At 43.5% G+C, this 20,579-nt stretch overlaps 1 protein-coding gene across 3 annotated transcripts in view; it reads right to left on the bottom strand.

Moving 5' to 3' along the window:
• Positions 1-3,494: 3,494 nt before the first annotated feature.
• Vhl (von Hippel-Lindau protein) overlaps positions 3,495-20,579 on the bottom strand; it is a 158,670-nt gene continuing 141,585 nt past the window's right edge. For 2 of the 3 annotated variants that reach the window (XM_075678454.1, XM_075678453.1), the window contains one exon: positions 3,495-6,391. In XM_075678454.1, the coding sequence (XP_075534569.1) occupies positions 6,264-6,391 (128 nt within the window). In that variant the 3' untranslated portion in view covers positions 3,495-6,263. The remainder of the gene's footprint in view (positions 6,392-20,579) is intronic. The other variant, XM_075678455.1, reaches the window with a different exon arrangement.

The raw sequence follows: 20,579 nt of genomic DNA, 5'->3' as shown, positions 1-20,579 counted from the left end.
GCATCATTTTGAAAATGGAATATAGCTGGGAAAAAGAGCAAAGAATGCAAGATGGCCTGTCCAAATTTGAACGTTGAACAAATAACAAATGTATTCACTAGAGTCGAGGAAGAACTTCGCAAATGGCCAAGAGTAGGAATATAGTGAGCTTCTAAGTGTAATAACGACAGAAATACGGACAGAGAAACAACACGTTCGTTGGAAAGGAAAAAAGAAACCGGAATGCTGGTGGAACAGGGAGATACGAGAAGCGATCGCCGAACGACAGAAAGCCTCTCGAGAGCACAGGCAGGCAAAGAAGGCGCAGTTGCCGCAGGATGAAGTAACCAGTAAATGGGAAATATACCGGGAGAAAATGTCTTTGGTTCAAATAGTGGTGCAAGCAAAGATAAAAGGTGAGAGTGAACGTTGGTTGTCAGAAATTAGTGAGAAAAAGAAGGCAGCACCTAGAATATTTTGGAACTACATAAAAATATTAGGCAGGAAGTCAACAACAAAACAAAAACATATGCTAGACGAAGATGGAAACGAACTGGAAGGGGAAGCGGCAATATATTACATCCGAAAAATAACAGCCAAATCTTTCCAAGGCAGTGAGGAGGTTGTATTTGAAGAAAAAAAGAGCATGAAGGAGACCCAGGTGGAAAACGAGCTGGTGCTGGCAAATTTCAACTGGAAGAAAGCCGAAGAGAAAATTCCTAAGCGCACAGCCACAGGGCTAGATGAGGTTCCTGTTAGGCTAGGGCCTAGGACTAAAAAGTAAGGAAGCTCTGGTAAAAGCAGTAGAAAGAAGTTTAAAAGATAGATGCATACAAGACAGTTGGCGACAAAGTAGAATTAATTGAATTTATAAAGGTAAGGCAGACGAAGATACAATTCACTCAATAGACTGTTGACCGTTACACCGATAATATACATGGAACAATGCAGGCAATTAAAGCTACAAGCATGGGCAGAGAATAATGGTATTTTGGAGAACTTCAGAATGGCTTCAGAATAGGTAGGCATCTGGATGATAAGTTATTTGTCCTTACTCAGTGTATTCAATTATCCAGGGTAGAAAGGAGACCGTTACATGTGGCCTTTTTAGACGTTACAGGAGCATATGACAACGTAAACATTTTGTGGGATATTGTGGAAAGGGAAGGCTTGGGCGGAGATTGTACACAGCTTTTGAAAGAGAGTTACCTAAAAAATGCTGTTTGCATTGAATGGGAAGGAATGAGGAGCGAGGAGAAAGTTGATATCAACAAGGGACCAAGGCAAGGGTGCCCTTTATCCCCATTGCTGTTTGATGTACATGGTGAGGATGGAAAAGGCACTAGAGCAAAGTAATATCGGGTTTAATCTCTCATAAGAACAGGTCGGTAGAGTAGTAGAGCAGCAGCTTCCAGGTTTTACGCGGACAACATTGTGTTGCTAGCTAACAAGCAAAGTGAAATGGAACGCCTGGCTAATATCTGTGGACAGGAAGGCGAGAGTTTAGGTCTGAAATTTAGCATTAAAAAATCGGGTGCTGGGGTATCCAATGAAAACAGTGAACAGGCAGTGTCAATTCAGGGCCAGGAAATACCTCAGCTAAAATAACAAAAATACCTCGGTATACGGATAAACTAAGGCAATAGATATCTGGAAACAGAAAAAAAGAACAAGAGTAAAGGAGAAGAGAAATGCGGCCATAATTGTCAGTTTTTTCCTGCGTTTCCATACATCTATTGCCTTCGTTTATCCATATACCAAGGCACTTATATTCTTTTACCAGAGGTATTTCTTCGCCCTCTATTGACACTGGCTGTTCACTGTTTTAACGCGACAGCGTTAAGGGCCTCATTTTGGGACGTCATTTCGGGGAAAAGGTTTTCGAACCACCCAAACCCAGGCCCTCCATATGGCGCAAGGAAGTTAGTGAAGTAATTTATTTCTCGAACAAAATAAGTAGAAAAATAGTAAAGTGCGACTTACGCACAACCTACAGACACGATAGTGTCGGATTGTAATTTGAATATGCAAGAAAACATAATTCTGTTACGTGACAACTCAAACTCTTTTTCCAACGTTTCTACCATGCATAGACCGGCCACACAGCGGCACACCCACTTGCTTGCAAGACCTCCAGATGGTGCTCACCTCTGCAGCATCGCAGCCCACGCTTGAAACCGCGTTTCTGCCAGAAAGCCCGCCTTCGTGCATAGCGCTCGCTGTCAGAGTTTCGCGGTAAACATTACACTGCAGTTGCCACGAACCACGAGAAGCAGTCAGGGATCTTTGAATGCTATTGCGTTGCAATCTTAGAGGCGACGCTTAAGCGTCCTCCAATTTTTATTTAATACCATAACACACGACTTTCTAACGCTAAATTTCAGACCTAAATTTTTGTCTTCCCGACCAGATATTAGCCAAGTGTTTCATATCGTTTTGCTTGTTAGCTAGCAACACAATGTCATCCACATAAAACAAACGTGGAAACTGCTGCATTATTACTATTGTACTCACCTGTAAACACGAACAGGTCATAAAAGCGACGCCAATGGCCAACAGTTGAACAAAACTGGGTGCAGGTGACTCCCATAGAAGTCCGTTATCTATGCAGGCCCGGAGTTGCAGTAGGTCTTGTGTTTGTTTGCAGCATTGGGACGATGCTTTTCGATGGCTAACAAATGTTATTATCGCTGGGCGCAGGGCGTGCTTGCATGTATTGCAAGGTTCTCAAATGTTATCAATGCTTCTATCTGTTGTCACCGAATCTGATTGTATGCGCAATGTGAATTGTGTAGTCGTTTATGGAAGGCATGCGGGCACCGGTGATTGCGCTGGAAGCTTGTCAAGTCGTGTATAAAAGCCGACGCCCTTGACCTGTAGATCAGATTTTCGCCAATCGCCGACTGTGTTCCCCGGTATCGTTGTGCTTTTAGGAGCACAAGTTCGCCCAATAATGAGTTAGTTTCGTCATTCAGTTTTGCTACAGTGTCCTTGAGAGTCACTACAACGTGACACTAGCATACTTGGACAGCCAGTGAAACAGTAACAAGTAATATATGTTGGATATAAAGCGTTGTGAAATAGAAAGAACGAAAAAGATTGCTACATGTTGACATGTACCGATACCAAGAGCAAACACCAAGACTACTACCTTCCAACTCATTTTACTAAAACACTTCACACATATTATTCAAACTTATATCGCAGGTCCAATCGGAAAGGTTTGAAGATGTTTGTAAGACATTTTAAATATCAGTGTTTTCATCAATGCTGTTGCTTTTCATACAGCAACTTGGCATGCACAATTGTGCCCACAGCACTTGAAGGTGATATACATACAGCACATTTGTCACGAGACCACCCCCACCTCCCATGATCCCCCCTCCCCCCTCACAGCACTCGCAATTAAAGCTTACAAGAGCAAGTGGCACACAGATGTACCAGAAATCTTGGTGCAGGCACTTCTGCGTTAAATGGTCATTTGCAAATGTGCAATAAATGACACCGAAACTGGGAACATGTCTTCCTTTCTTTATTGTTAAATCACAGTTGAGCTTGACCACACTTACTTTTCTTTAAAAAAAGAATGACAAGGAAACATAAATGCAGGAGCCAGTGGCACCGGTTGCTCCATTACCAATGAAGATATATGTATTTTAATGCAATTAACATTCTTAGCCTACTAACGCTCCTTTGACATGTTGCTATTTAACTGCTATTGGATGACTCAAAAAACATGTCCAATGGTTGGTTTCAAACCCAATTTCCTTGGCACAGCATGCTCTACCTGTTAAATTGTGGAAGCATGCCTAGAAATCCCACCTATTCCTACTCCCCACACCTGTGTACATATCTATGCACCTAGCGGCTTGAAAGTTCATGGCTAAGATGTGGCAGGCTTTCACCATTGCACATGTGAGCTAACCTCAGCACATGAAAACTAAAGCTTCAAAGAATATTGAGAAACTTATTGCCCGACCATGAAACAAAGGAAACCTGCACATCCTCATAAATATACTGCAAGCACAAACAATAAATAGGGCAGTGTGTTGCTGTTAAATGCTGCAGGAGAAACAAGGCGCAAGCTTTCATGCCAGTCATGACAGCCGACTGGATGCACGTAGGTGCCCGCTTGTTGAACAGTTCCACAAAGTTGGTTACAACTACTTTTGTGGAAGTCCATGTGAAGCTTGAATTCTGCCAAAGCACTGGGCACATACGTGGTACCTCGTAAAACATAAGTGAACTTCCAAGTTTAGCAGCTGTGTATCGTGGCACTTGGATATGTACACTGCCTCATAAGGAAATGTTTAGCACTAGTACGACTGCCACAACACTCTTATTACACATGTGCCCCACTTATACAGCAGCTTGCACCAGTATCTTGTGGCTAGCTTGCCTCAGTGAATATTTTAATCCCATTGGTGAATCAGTGCACCCTCGTATAAGCACATTCATAACAGCAGGAAAATGTGCATGATGCAACGCATTATTGTAGAATATAGGAAGCTGGAACTTTGTTTTCATGCAGCAGACATGTCTTTCCATTATTTTCGTGCAACTTCCTGCGTGCTGTGGAGTCATGCTAGGTGGCTTGTTCAGTCAAGTGCACCTGTGTTAATTTGGTGATTGAATCTGGCATCCCCATGCTACACCAAAGTGGCTACCAGCGACACCACACCAAAGACTAATCCCAACTACTTGGGGTCCTTTTCTCACGTGCATAAAAATCTGGCCACACTGCCATGGTTGGAATGCAGCTGCAGTGGCCAGGAATCACACCCACAATAGTGATGGACCGCCCAGTGCATGGGTCCGGATAATCGTCAACCAACTGGAATTGACTGTTTAATCTGCACCTTAACGAGTATAGCTGTGGGCTCAACAGAAATCTATTTTGACTCATGCCTGGCATTTCATCAGCCTAGTTTTCTTGCTTAGTGTGTGGCACAGCAGAACTCCAGACAAGAAGGCGCGAAACCCAACATTGGCGCTCTCTTCCAAGTGAATTTTATTGCGAAAGACACCGTCATTATTATGCATTAAGATAAAATCAAGTAACAAAAGGTAGGTTAGAAAAAATGCAAACACTTCTTTACTGTGGGAAACTGTGCCATTATGTGCATGGGGATGAAAACTAAGTAAAGTTAGACTAGAAATTAGAACTTGTATTTGTCACTTGTTTGTCAAGTTATGCTACAGTGTACGCCACGGAATACTGACTAGCATGCTTGTATGTCCTTGCCCCTCTTCTCTATACATCACGGTGGCTCTGTGGGTATAGAATTCGGCTCCTGGGATCAAAGCCAAGGGTTCTTAATTCCTGGCTACCACAGCTGCATTCGAGTGGGGGTAAAAATGCAAGAACAGTTGTGCACCAACCTTTGTGTTGGCCAAAATTAATAAAGAGCTTCCCCCCCATTAAGGCACTCCCTGCATAGTTGACGAGTTGCTCAGACACATTGAGCATCACTCCATCAGCCAACCAATCAATAAGTTTTTAAATACAACTCATAATTAGTAGACTAAATCACCTTGGCTGCACATTGCACTTGATGTGTTTGCCCTGCCATGTTTGTGCCTTTGCAGCTCTGCGCAATAACATGCTATGATTTATAGCAAAAATAGCTGGCTTACTGCAAGACAAGGCCTACATAAAGAAGATACCAGTGCTCCAGAAGTTCTTTTTTTTATATATATATAGTCTGGAAACAACAACTTGATCGATGGCCACTTATATTACTCCAACGCTGCCGGCAGTAGTTTTACACCCAGAACTCCTCTTTTTGTCAGGAAAGAACAGGCCAACAACTTGATAGCAGCTTGTCCTTTTCCAAACAGTGCTGCTATTTCCTGGTTTACACCCCTCACTCTGCCTTTCATTCACACCAAACATATACATACCAAACACATTCACACACACACTTACACAATGAAGTCATAAAACCTGAGAGAATCTAATTTCAAAAATAAACACTTCTTTTCACACAAGTGACACTCGTTGACTGATGCTTCAAAACCCAGCATGCAGATAAGCCAACTTGAAGACAAGCCTGCTTAGGGGAGGCGAAGAAAGCAGCGAGCTTACCCCCGCTGCAAGTTGACCAATTTTCTTCTGATAACAAAAAGCCTTCATATCTGGTAAAGTGTGCGTATTTTCAGCCCCTGCTTGAGTTTGCCACTGAATGTCACATGCACGCTGAATGCACATCAGCGGTGCAGGTCCAAAGTTGGGAGCGCATACATCCACCACTGCACAGGGTGCCCATGCTATCACTTGCTCTTCATTGCTGCTGTAGAAAGATGAGGTAGTCCATCTGCAGCGACTGTGGAATGCCTGTTCGGCGGATGGCCTCAGGTGACACGATGCAGCGCCGGATCTCTTGGAAGCAGTTCTCCTTCAGCGAGCACACTGCATTAGAAAAGCGAGTCCCATGTGGACGAAAAAACAACGCTACCACACGGTTACCTTTAGCATGCACCTGCTGTAAAGGCTGCCTTTGCAAGGTGCCAGGCTTACACTGCAAATGCTCCCAGGGAAAGGGAGTTTATTTCTGAGATCAGAATATGTGGCTAGAATAAATTAATTGCTACTAATACAATTTGGCAGTGTGAAGCTCGAGGTTACACAAAGCAAACACTACAGAACACTGCATGGGCAAGTTTTATACACGGAAACCATAAAGTGGCATGGTAGAAATCAAGGAAACAGAAAGAGCATAACCGAATTTGAAACATGTAAATTGAATGACATATGTTCAAAGTGGTCAAAATATGCGCAAGTTATGCAAGGGAAAAAAAATCTAACAGCAAAAACACAATGACATTCTGAATTAAAGATTCTCTGAATATTTTTTAGGAACACTATTAGTGAAATCAATCAATAGCAAATCTTTCCTCGCATGTAGCAATAAAAATGAGCATTTGGAGCAGCAGTTGCAGCAATGAGCAGCAGTTGCATGACACTGACTGTGGCTTCTGGTCGATACTGCAATAAAATGACTGTTTGTATGCACATTGTAAGCAGTGTGTTCTTAACCATATTCAAGATGGCCCCTATGGTGCAGCCAAATATACCCTACCTTGCCCTGCGTAGACTTCACCAAGACCCTACCTTTACCCTATGTACTAATTTCATGTGCAAACAGTTACATTATTTAGGTAAGAAGAATGTTAATAATAAATAATGGAGCTCCATTATATTCAACCAAAACAAGCAATTTTTCTAATTGAGTTTCATGTAACTTACGTCACACGTATGTTTGCCAAGCAGTCTTCAATAGCTCAAATTGAATTTTTCAAGAAATCGCTGCAATGTTGCCTAAGATAATGTTTTGAAGATTGTAATACACAAATAAAAACATAATTTATTTGTATGACAGCAAAGGGCAAAGCTCAGTAGGCAATTTATTTGCACTTTATTCCTAAAATTTTGCTGTCTTGCACAGCCATTACGAACACAAACAAACAACAAAAGCGAAGACATCTGTTTAAGCTTCTCTTAAAACACCCACCAAGTGTCTCTTCAGTGCATTTCCTTTTGATCATTATGCCGTTCTTCAATGCTCATATTTACACTGTTCTTACCGATTGCTGCTAAAGCTGACTTTATTATGAGGATGGCACTCAGGCTCCCAGCTCCCCGTCTATTCGACTTTTCTTTTTTTACATTAGTCATACTAGAGAAGATCCTCTGCGTTAGGGTGTGATAAAAATGGCATGATCTGGGCCAATTTTGAGATATTCTTGAATTCTTGCGTGCCATCCACCATTTCTCATCCTCACTCATTCGTATCTTTTCCTATTATCACACAAATTCCCAAGTCAATCAGCGAGAATCATATACTGTGATAAGTACGTCGCATCCATGATTTGACTGTGTACAGCTGGCTAGATTTTGTGACTTTTCTTATGTTCAAGAGCCTGAGTAATACTTGTTGGGGGGCTAGTTGGTGCATGTTTCCAGAAGAGGGTTGCAGCGCCTACTTCCAGTCAACATCAAAAATGCCGAGGCTTACGAAATTGCCTTACATTTTGTCGAAAATTTGCCAGATAGCCCTAAGGTCCTACCAGGCAGCCAAATGCTGAATATAACCTGCCGTAGAGTACTTGCCCTATAGTTGGCAAAACTGATTGTAAGGCATGGAGCATTATTGAAACAGTATTCAACAAGCCTTCCAGCAAACGAGTGTCATAGACCTGTTCACTTGAACCCCTGTTTGGTGTTGCACTAGCTGTCATTAATACTTGCAAGTTTCGAGCTTCTTTTTCATTTTGAATGATTCATAGAGGATATGAAGAGGACTAGCAGAAATGTTCAGTGGATTCTAGGCGATCTTGTATGTTTGAGCAGACTCCTTCCAAGAAAAGACATGATAACATTGCTGGGGACACTTCCTCAGCTATGGCATGACCGTGTCTGAAAAGAAAAAAAAAATGGTGTAAGCTAAGCTTTCTGTAGTGTTTTGCATTAATTGATCGTAACAGTGATGTCGATGGCGACCTTTGAAGCTATTGAGAGCTTGGTTCAATGCAAGAGTGGTGAGATGATGTTACCCTTGTGTGCACCCCTTGTATTTGTCCGTGTAGTACACAGAACACACACACACAGACGTTTTTGATTGAGGCATTGTTGTGGGCCATTGTTCATGGCCTGTCATTATCCCACACGGTGCATCACATCATGGCAGAAGCGTTACAATTTAAATGAATTAGGGTGCATTACATGCCAAAACCACTATCTGATTATCAGACGCGCCGTAGTGGGAGACTCCAGATTAATTCTGACCACCTGGGATCCTGCAACAGGCACCTATATCCTAGTCGTCGTCGTCGTCGTCATCATCATCATCATCATCATCATCATGAGCCTGGTTACGCCCACTGCAGGGCAAAGGCCTCTCCCATACTTCTCAACTACCCCCGTCATGTACTAATTGTGGCCATGTCGTCCCTGCAAACTTCTTAATCTCATCTGCCCACCTAACTTTCTGCCGCCCCCTGCTACGCTTCCCTTCCCTTGGAATCCAGTCCGTAACTCTTAATGACCATCGGTTATCTTCCCTCCTCATTACATGTCCTGCCCATGCCCCCATTTCTTTTTCTTGATTTCAACTAAGATGTCATTAACTCGCGTTTGTTCCCTCACCCAATCTGCTCTTTTGTTATCCCTTAACGTTACACCCATCATTCTTCTTTCTATAGCTCGTTGCATCGTCCTCAATTTAAGTAGAACCCTTTTCGTAAGCCTCCAGGTTTCTGCCCCGTACGTGAGTGCTGGTAAGACACAGTTGTTATACACTTAAATCCAAGTACGCGAGCATTACTGCATATTGCCCTCATCGAAATGCGGCCACCATGGTCTGGATCAAACCCGCGACCTTGAGCAACGCCATAGCCACTCAGCTACCGTGCCGAATACAGAAGTGTTGATTAGCTGGTGGCCACTTGGGTAGTGCTGTCTTGACACTGTAGTGCCTTAATGCAGCTTTGCGTCTGCATGCCCTGCGTCTCTTCTCTGCAGTACAAATGGGCATGATGTTTATTTTTTCAGAAATAGCAGAAAAGTGCCGGACCTGGAATTAAGTTATCAACTTAGTCCTCAATTGTTGCTGTGTGTAGTAGTAACCTTTCCTTTATTAAAGAGACCCCAGATGACACAAGCTTTCTGATGTCACATTGCCCCTCTCCTGCACCGTGTAGGTGAGCTGCCATGATGTAGGTATCGGTGACTGAATGTGTAGGGCATTCGGTTCTATCCATTCCCTGCCTTTTACCTCTACTCCCTCTGCTGAATGTTGCGTGTGATCACAAAGTCAAGCACTGCAGCTTCTGCAATGGTTTTGCAGGCAGAAAACACTGTGGCCATGCTCCCCTCAAACGAGGCATGCATTTTGACATCGCCCATCTCTTCTCCCCCACTCCTAACGTGTGCTCTTGACCACCACGCAACGTGGCATGCAAGAGAGCGACATCAGCAGCAGTGCAAAAGTCGAAGGAAGAAGCAAACAAAGCTTCGTTTAAAGGGCCCCTCACTAAGTCTTGCCATTTTGAACTGAGAAGCACAGTGTACACAATGCGTGCTAATCATCATGCCTGCAAAGTATTACACTGCTACATGCCACGAAAAGAGCTGAAATTTCAAACCACACACCCTGCACCTTTCTCCTCGCAGGTACCGTCGGCATCAATCGTGCAAGTGTGCCTACGTAGCTCGCTGTGCTGTGACGTCACTCACAGTGGCACGTGACTGAGAATTATTCAAGGCAACAGCAGTTATTTCTTTCATCTGTTGCTTCAATAGACGAATTAGCTTAGAGAAATAATAAAACCTACAAACCAACTTTCTACGTGTCTTTGTTTTACTTCGTACTATAGCAAGAGAGATGTACCGTATTTACTCAAACCTAGGCCCACCCCGATTCTAAGCCGACCCCCTAAAGTCCGAAGCCAACAAAAAAAATATATATATTACCTTGAATGTAGGCCGAACAAAAAAAGCGAAGACAGCATTCACAAAATGCAAACAGCATTTATTGAATCTGAACGTGCAGAGCTCATTCAACGTCATCGTTGCTGCTAGAGTCGCTGTGTTCCTTGTCACTGTCACCTTCAAACAGTGCACTATCTTCGGTAACGTCAAGCGCATTAGATATGCTGCACTTTTTAAAGGCGCGCACGATCAAAGTACCTGGGATGTCGTCTCAGGCTGCAACTACCCAGCCCACCAGCTGCGATAGCGATGCACGTTTGATGCGGCCGTTGCCGTTAGCATGTGGTCTTCGTCAGTCAACCAGTCCGTGTAATATTTCCGCAAACGATCCTTGCGGAAACTGTATGTAGGGCGGTCAGGCCGCTGTGTTAACGAGCGCCTTAGAGAACATGAGCAATCCATACCAACAGGCACAGGTTCCCATTTGGCTCAGCATCGTAAAATATGCAAGTGCAAACCCATTTTCCGTGATACCACGATTTTGAAAAAGAGCTGTGATACCACCGCCCGAGAGTTATCGGAAGCATTTTTCATTCAGTCATTGGGGTCACAGTGCATTAGTGTGCCTTCCTTAAACATGTACAGTGCTGAATTTGGTTTTTTGGATTCTGTCGCATGAGTGCGCTCTTGGGATCGGATGTTGGTGGCTCCACCGCATGGTGCTCACTGTGCATGTTCCTCTAGTTTCAGCTGTCTATAAAGGAGTGACGCAATAAAATGATGTCAGTTGAGAGTAGCGCCTTGTCCTTGTCGTCTTTCTTGTGTCTGTTGTTTTGCACTAAACAAAGTATTCATGGATCCTTGAAAGGTTTCTTGATGCAGACATCAAGTGACTGCAACTGGCCTGTCATGCCGCCCGGTATGACAGCGAGGTCCGTGTTCGCTTGGGCGAGTGCAGCCTTCACGTTGTCGGTCAATTGCCCATGGTAAGAGTCAACGACAAGGAGTGAGTTCTTTGTCAAAAGGGCTCCTGGACGCCGTTGCCACACAATCTTAACCCACTCTTCTACCATCGCACCGTCATCCACCCATCCTCATTTGCCCACACAATGACATTTCTTGGAAAAATTTCTCGAGCAGGCAGTGTCTTCCTTTTAAATATCATATAAGGAGGGAGTTTATGTCCATCAGCTGTGCAGCACAGCATCACAGTTGTGCGCTGCTTCTCGTAGCCCGCAGAGCGCACCTTCCCCTCCTTGGCACCCTTTTCATTCACGGTGTGCGTCACTGGCATGTCAAAATACATAGCCGTCTGGTCGGCACTGCTGATTTGCCCAAGGTTGTAGCCTGCTGCTTCTCTCTTTCGCAGCACGTAGCGCTGAAAAGCTATCAGCTTTTCTTCGAAATCGCTTGGTAGCTTCTGGTTGACTGAAGTGCGACGTCGGAGGCTGAAGCCAAAGCACTTCATGAATTTCTAAAGCCAGCCCCGGCTGGCTTTGAAATCCTTTGGCATTAGGCCTCGCTCCCTCGAAAGTTCCCTAGCTTTCGCTTGGAGCACTTCTGTTGTCACTGGAAGGGCAGCTGCTCTCTGCGTCCGAACAAAGTCGGCCAAAACTGCCTCCACTTTGTGGTGACGGCCTTTCTTTGGTTCGCTAAATGCCATCCTCTTTGAGCTGCACACAAAAAGCTGCCATCGTTGTCCCCTCCAATGACGGACGTTTTTCTCGTCGACACCAAAGTCCCACCCGGCTTGAAGGTTTGACGATGCCTCTGCGGCTATCACAACTTTTCGCTTGAAAGTGGCACTGTAGTGGCATCTTCTGTTTGGTGCCATCGCGATAACACCACGCCGCACACCGATACGGCCGACACGACACAGGTCAAAATGCCGACCTCGCTTGTGTACGGTTGGCTACTGGCACGGCTAGAAGCGGCTGCGATACTGACTTTTCTGGATGGCGCTAGCTATGCACCATATTTAGCAGTTCCAATGAAAAACTGGCACGTTTTTTTTAAAATCCTCGAATCTAAGCCGACCCTAGAGTTTGGAATATGATTATTTAAAAAAAACTATCGGCCCAGATTCGAATAAATACGGAACTTCTGTATCATCTGCTTGTTCCCATGACGTGCGCTCAAGCGCGCAGAGAATAAAACTGCCATTATCTACGGTATTCCAGCACGTGATCATGCTCTGTGATCATGTTCAGTGTTTGTGTAGCACTGACTTATACTGCTAGTCAGGTGTTCTCGTGCACAGCATGCAAAATCGGGCGCTAACAAGACAAACGCAACAGCTCACGCGTGAGATCATCACCGGATGTGCGCCGAGCAGCAAGAAAAGCGAGAAAAAAATAAAGCCGAGGCCCATGATGTATGTGGCACTCGTTCCTACAGCGCTGGTTTGGAAGAGCGCAGGGAAGGATTTTCACTTGCGGAGGCTAGACAGGGTCAAGTGGAGAGAGTGCCTGTGGTGGAGGTGATGCTCGCCACCTGAAATCATGGCTTCGCAGCATTGGAAATATTTCTATGTCGGCTATTAATAAACCAATTTCAAAAATTCTTGCAGTAGAATGCTTCCTCAGGGCATGTAAAAATTTTCAGTTTACTATAACTAAAATTTGTTATGTGGTCTGGTAAAGGACCCTTTAAAAAAAAACCCAGTGCATAGCGCCCCTCTTGGGTTGGTCAATGGGAAGAAACCTGGTTTCTCCGAAAACTTTTGCAAAATAAGAGTTTCATGGATTACCAAAGTTTTGCAATGACAAGACAGAAAGTATGGACACTCGCAGCATTTATTGAACTGAGATAATGTTCCAGCTGTTCAACGCTGTGTGTGTTCACTCCTGTTAGTTCATCATGGCAAGCGTCCATTTCTATTGTGTTCAAACACAATGTGGAATGTGATGTAATGTGGAATGTGATGATGATGCAGCACTAACCAGGAGCCCAACGCTCAACTTTAGGCTTTCTGGGCAATTTCTTTAACAATGGAAGCGAAATTTGTCCGCATGGCAAGCAAGCTCTCCAACCACAAATGTTTTCGGAGCATAAAACACTAAACATTGCACACCATGGCAATGTTCGGTTTTGTTTAGATTTTATGGCAAAGCTGTTAGTGCAACAAGGCGCGGTGTTACAGTGCCCACGCAAAGTGTGCACAGAATGCCTGCACAAGAAACTCGTCTAAGGTAAGTGTCTATTCTTGCCACTCAAAATCAGCTAAACACATAGGAAACACAGTAGATCTACTATTGCAGAGAGAGGAAGTACATATTACATTTTTTTAAGTTAACAAAATTTCTGCAAAATGGCAACACACTCTTGTCGTGGAAATAATGCTTCACATGGCCTTAAATTAAACTGTAGGATTTTACATGTGAAACTGCAATATAATTATTAGGCACGCAATGTGGGGAACTCTGGATTAATTTTGAATATCTGGGGTTCTTTAACGTGCACCTAAATCTAAGTGCATGAGCGTTTATGCACTTGGCCATCATCGAAATGTAGCCACCATGACAGAGATCAAACCTGTGGCCTCAGCAGTGCAATGCCATAGCCACTGTGGCAGGCCTTCCCTTGGCCTTGTTACACACGTCTGATAGGAGTGAAGTACACTTCCCACTGCCCGAGAAAGGAGTAATAACAGCCTCAGGCACAGCCCACGATGTAACAGCAGCTGAACTGGGTAAAAGGAAACAAGCAGGTAACACTTTGTGGCAATGCTAGCAAGGTGAATGGATTCACAGTAGGAACCGTAGGTCCGTGCATGAAAATTGGCAAATTATTATATCAGATTGTCAGCACCAACCATGGAATGAAATGCACTAACTACCCATGACACTAAGCTTGCAAAGTTCAGTCCTTGGACTTGTGCACAACAACATTATCATCTGACACCAAGTAGTGAGGAAGACTACAAGCAGTATTTCATACGAGTCTTTCTGGCCGGGGATGCAGAGTGACATGAGATGACTTATGCAATCCTGTGATGTTTAAAAGGCCAAAAGGGTTGTTGTCAAAAGCACCTGCAGAGATCATGCTTACTATTGACCAACCATTTCACATGACATGGTTGGCATTTTAAGTCTTGTTAAACAAGCTTTAAGCAACAAAAAAAAAGTAGATCCTCACGATGGTAAATGTTGCCACTCAATATCCAGATGCTGTAGCAAAGAAAAAGATTTACTTCTGGAGTTTTACATGCCAGAACCACAATCTGATTATGAGGCACATGATGGTGTGATGACGACATATAGTTTTTCATGGTGCAAGGGCCAACGATGGCCAAAGAATGGCAAGAAATCATGTGAGGCAGTCGATGGTGCGGTCAATGAAAAAGGATATTTGTGACATAGCTGAACAGTGAGCTAAAAATATTCACTGTAAATAACGTAAAGTATGCTATATCTGTATTAAACCTATGACATATGAGGTGCACTACGACATAAAAGGCAAGCTATGAAGGGTGATAAGCTAAAGGATGAGTGCCAGTAGCACTGCTGCCCAACCGTCGCCCTTAAATGAAGAGCATGGAAGCACATGTTACACGAAGTAGTACAGTCGCAGCAGCGGCATCTAATGAGATGTCGTGCTGTGATCTCCTGGCTGATGACCTGCAATGTGCTAACATCACGTAAAAAGCTTAAAACTGATTTAATGTAAAAATTGGGTCTGTACTAAGGAACATTGGTGAGTGAAGAGGGATGTCTACAGGCTAAAGGAAAGTACTTTTTGTGTCGAGGTTCTGCTTCCTCACATTTTATCAAGACATGAAAGCCTCTCGCCACATCTGCCACGAGTTGGAAGTTCACCACCAGTCAGTAGAAAATTATTGGTGCCACATGTGTGCCTTATCCCGTGAAAGAATCCTTACAACTTCCTTCACTAGCCGCTCGCAGGAAATATTCTCGTCTTTTCCATAAGATTTACTACCATAATCCATATCTGTTTTCATTTTGATAAATGCCACGCTTTTCATATCAGCGCGCCTCAACCACCGTCACAAGGTTCACATCCCTAAAGGTAACACAATTACCCATTCACTGTCCTTTTTGACTAAGACTACAAGAGATTGGAACCAGCTCCCTGGGTCTACAACAGGCATCTGCGATCCCATATGTTTAAAACACGTTAGCAGTTGATTAGCTGGTCTTTAATTATTGTGCAACTCAATTCTCTTTTTTGTATTTCTGTGTGTTGCCTTATATATTTATTGAATCTATTATTGTAATTCTGCGCTTATTTGCTCATGTATTTCTGCTATATTGTTTACCCATGTTATTTTCTCAATTATTCCTTGCCAATTATCAGACTGGTATATTCATGTACGATTGCCCCTCCCCTCTGTAATGTACTGTAAAATACCCTTAGGGTAAAATAAATAAATAAATAAAGAATTATTCAGACCCCACGTGCTGTGGGAATCAACGTAAGTGAAGCTTTCCGTGCTGGATGCTTTGATTGACGATAATTAGCGGTGATGTTGGCGGCTAAAGCTTAATTTCTTTAACATTTTGGCTAACACGAGAGTGGTGAGTTGATGTTAAATGTTACCTTGCGTGCACCACTGCTGTTTGTCTGCGTAGCACACAGAATACACAGGGAGAGGTGTTTGCTTGAGGCGTTGCTGTGTGCCATATTTCATAACCTCTGAGAGGGTTGAGCATAGTCATTGACTCACATGGCACGTCGCATTGTGGCAGAAGTATTCAACTTGAATTGGATTATGGGGCTGTACGTGTCAAAACCACACTCGGATTATGAGGCAAGCCATAGTGGTGGACTCCGGATTAATCTTTACACCGTTACATTCTTTAACATATCCCAAAGTATAAGTGCATGTGCGTTTTATATTTTGCCCCTGTCGAAATGCGGTTGCAGCGATTGGGATCAAATCCACGACGTCTAGTAATGCCACACCCGCAGAGCTAAGGCGATGGGCACAGAACTGTTGATTTGACGGTCGACCGCTTACGTAGTGTCTCCTGGACCCTGCGGTGCACTTTAATTAATGCGGCTCTGCTTCTGCACGCCCTGTGTAAGTTGCCTGCTTTACATATTTGCATGGCGTTTATTTTTCAGAAATAGCAGCAACATACTCTACCGTACCTTGAACTTGTCCCTGCATCGCTCTCGTATAGTAGTGGGATTTCCTGTCACCTCTCTTGTGTGGGAACTGCCTCTCCTCCATCCCTTCTGGCCTCGCAGGTTAGTAGAAAGGGAAGTGCTGCAGTTTCTGCAGTCACGGATAATTACAGCTGTCAAGCGGCTAATGTTGTGACGGCCAGGGAGCTGCAGAGGGCATTGTGCACATTGGACGCAGTGGGGTGAAAACGAGTTTCTCCTGTCCCCTTTCCTCTCTGACTCGCCCCTGTTATCTACATACATGCAGCAGCAGCCTACAGCAGTAGCACGAGCAGTGGAAAAGTCCAAGGAAGAGGCAAAGAAAGCTTCGCTTTAAAATAACTATGGCGTTGTTTATGGATGGTCGCATAACAGGCAGGGTTCGTACAGGTCTCAGAGAAAGAAATTCAAGGATATTTAAGGACTTTCAAGGCCCTGTCAAAGCTTTTTCAAAGGTGCACAGCAGTATCCCATGTAGCAAATTTTTACTAAACATTTCCAAAACACTACAGCTAAATGTAGACATAATGAAGTTGGTAAATTCAGTACTTGGTCATATTTAAGTTGGACCTTTTATGCAAATTAGTACAGTCGCTGACATATTTTCCGTGCACAGAAAGGGCCTTAAAAGCTTTTTCACATTATCACGCAACCAGAAAAAGAAACAAACTTAATGAGAAAAAAAATCATTTTTCCAATTTGAGAGTCTGTGATCAAAGATCCGCTTTCATGCTGTGTCAATTTCTTTACATCAACAGCCCACGGATCAAAGGCGAGTGTGGTGAAGGTGTATGGCATGCAACATCTGGCTTTTTTCTTTCATTTTTTGCTATACCACTGTTTCTAAAATGGGTAGTTTGCTGGGTCCACACTGATCTAGCTGCCATAAAAAGCTGGTCACAAAATTGATCTTTGCCTGTATTACTCAAGAAATTCAAGGGTTTTCAAAGAGTAGTAGGACTTTGAAGGACCTCGAAAACATACTTTTCAATTTCAAGAATTTTGAAGGATTTCAAGGACCCTTGCGCACCCTCCAGAGGTTTTCAGGGTTCAAATGCACTAAAATAAGTAAAACTGGAGTATGACCCACGCAAATTAAGTGACCATTAATTCAATTCCATGTAGACTTTGTACAGGACTTGTCCTGAAGGTACCAGTGGCCATTCAGATGTTTAAATGGTGAATCGGATCCACCATCTTTAACACAGCTGGTGCGGTAGAGTGGTACACCAGAGCACTGTTATCTAAATGTGATCAAACGAGGCAGGCTCTTGTATAGACTTAATAAACACTTTCTGTCACTGCCCCATGTTGTGTGTGACAGTATTTTGAGAGTGTTCATTGTTTTTAGGCATTAACGTTGCGATACTTCAAAACTTTTGCTCCACTTTTAGAGGTAGATGCTGTCCATGGAATTTGATAGTGGCCTCTGGCTCGAGGTCTTTCTTTCTGGTATGAGGACACACAAGCTTTCCTGGGAATTAACTTAAACCCATTTTCTTTAGCCTGTTTTGACACTTTGTTCAGGGAAAGCTGAACCTGTCATTTGCAGACTGAGAAGTTACATGACTTAAATCCAATTTGCACATCATTCACAAATGCAAAATAAAACATACTTTGCAGAATCAATGAACGTAAGGAGTTCATTTATATAGTAAAAAGGGTACATCTAATTACACCATCCTGCGGCCACCCCAATTTTCTGAATACAGAACCTGCATAAAGCATTAAGAATTCAAACATGGAATCTCCAGTTTGTGAAGTAGCTTTCAATATTGTTTAACATGTTCCTTCGCATACCCATTCCTGACACAACCCACAACATTCCGTAGTGCCACATGGTGTCGTACACTTTTTTAATGTCAAGGAAAACAGACAAAAAGTACTGTTTATGTGCAAATGGGTCACGAATGTTAGCCTCGATATATACAAGGTGGTCAGTTGTCGACCGCCCTTCCCGGAAATCACATTGATGTGGGTCAAGCAACTTCTTGGATTCGAGAAAGTGCAACAGACGGTGATTAATCATCTTTTTAAACAGTTTACATAAGCAGCTTGTCAGTGCTATTGGGCGGTAACTTGTTACTGAGGGTGGGTCTTTGCCCTGCTACCAACCCCCATGTGCTTGGGTACGTAGTGTCACAACATATAAAACACCTGCTGATGCAGACGCACCTGCGAGGCATCATGGTGGTAGACTTCGTACTAATTTTGACCAGCTGGGTTCAAGGTACACAAGGGTTTTTATATTCCACCCTCATCGGAATGAAAGCAGAAATACTTCTATGTCAATCTGCAGGAATTTAGACACGAACTGGAAGAGTAGTGCTGAATCACCCGTAAGGGCCTCACTAAAACTCGGCCATCATGCAAGTAGTACTATGACAGGATAAGTCCGAAAAAGAGTTCTCTAGGTCAAAGGCAAAGCCTTGGTCATGCTGAATCCAACAAACTGGGAATGAGTTGTAGAGGACCATTTCATGTGAAGAAGAGTATGAGTCCCGTTGACTACGCATTTGAAAGGTCAGAGAAGGAATATATTTCATGTCAACAAGCTAAACTATGAAGAGAGAACCCCACAGGGAGTCATCACCAAATTGGAATCAGATGGTCTCCACAAAGTCAAAATATTGACAATATTGACAGAACAGTACTAAGAACGGGCCACAGGAGTGTGGTCATAAACTCAACTGAGTAAGGTGAAAAAAAGAAGAGAGGCCAAAGCAATGCTACAAGAAATCAGTGAAGTACAGTTGAACCCACTTATAATGATCCCAGATATAATGACCTACCAGTTATGATGACCACATTTCAGTGCAGTTACAATTTTATGACCCTCCCTATGAAAACAGCTTCCAGATATAATTTTTAAATCGCTGTAGTGTTAGAATGAATGCTTTAAAACCGGTAATGGTAAAAAGAGCGCACATGCAAAGTGTTAAAGCACGGAAGTGCAACCAAACTGGATGCATGGCACCCTGCGCCCCACTCCAGCACTCTAGTCCAACCGCAACTTTGTTACGGCCTTCAAGATGAGCGAGTGACATCCTTGCATGAAGTTTGGAAGAGGTCATGCGTGGTTAAGTGTTTTCCAGGCACGCCTCCAGGGCACAGGTGTGCCGCATACAGCATGAACAAAATGGCAGGGCATGTGCTGGTGCGATATCAGATGTCACAGTGGCATCGTTTTCATTTTTGCGCATTTGTCCGACCATGTGCATTATTGTTTCAATGATTTGGAATGACCACCTGTCTCTCCACCATGGAAACAATGGCCACTCAAGCGGCTGAAGTCAGCGAAAATGCTGCACCATGCGCTGCCACCATGCTACTACATCACCTACTACTACGCTACTACATCACCATCAGGAGACCACAGTTCGATGGCGCTGCTTTTACACATTGCCAATTGCTGACAACGGTTCACGGTGGTGTTTTACCTTTTGAACATCTCATTTTTTTCGCCCGAACCAACATAGGTACCGTAATTTTAGGGCTTTTGCGTGGCTGACATGCAGTCGTAATGTAGAGACCATTATGTCCAAGACCTTTGCAGAAAGGCAGCCTGCTGCAGTAGTTTCTCAAGTTTGTTTCCGGCCCACTAGAATGCTTCCTCTTGTGTGCAGAACAGTTGTGTCCCGCTGGTTGTAAAATGCATCACAAGCTCTTAAATGAAAAAATGGTGGCTGCGCTTGCAGTTTCGAAATGACAGGTGATTGGAAACGGGTGCCATTTTAACAGAACTACATGGCAACGCATTTCTTTCTTTAGATGGACGTTACCAACGAATGTTTGCAGCAAGGTGCAGGAACAAAAATGACACTGAAAATCTCATTTCCAGACCACAGTGCTGCCGAACTGCAACTGCTGACATCAGCGTCAGTACGGTTTTTTTAGCATTTTAAGGGCGAATTCATATGTAACAAACTAGTGACATATAATGACCACTTTTTGCGGAACTATCGATCTTATTAGAAACGAGTTTGACTGTATTCACTGATCACCCAGGAAAGACAATAGTGCTCAAGTGTAGCATTCA

The sequence above is a fragment of the Dermacentor variabilis genome, unplaced genomic scaffold (genome assembly GCF_050947875.1).
Source record: "Dermacentor variabilis isolate Ectoservices unplaced genomic scaffold, ASM5094787v1 scaffold_21, whole genome shotgun sequence".
Classification (NCBI taxonomy): Eukaryota; Metazoa; Arthropoda; class Arachnida; order Ixodida; family Ixodidae; genus Dermacentor; species Dermacentor variabilis.
The sequence above is the reverse complement of the archived record's forward strand: the minus strand, read 5'-3'. Positions and strand labels throughout refer to the sequence as shown.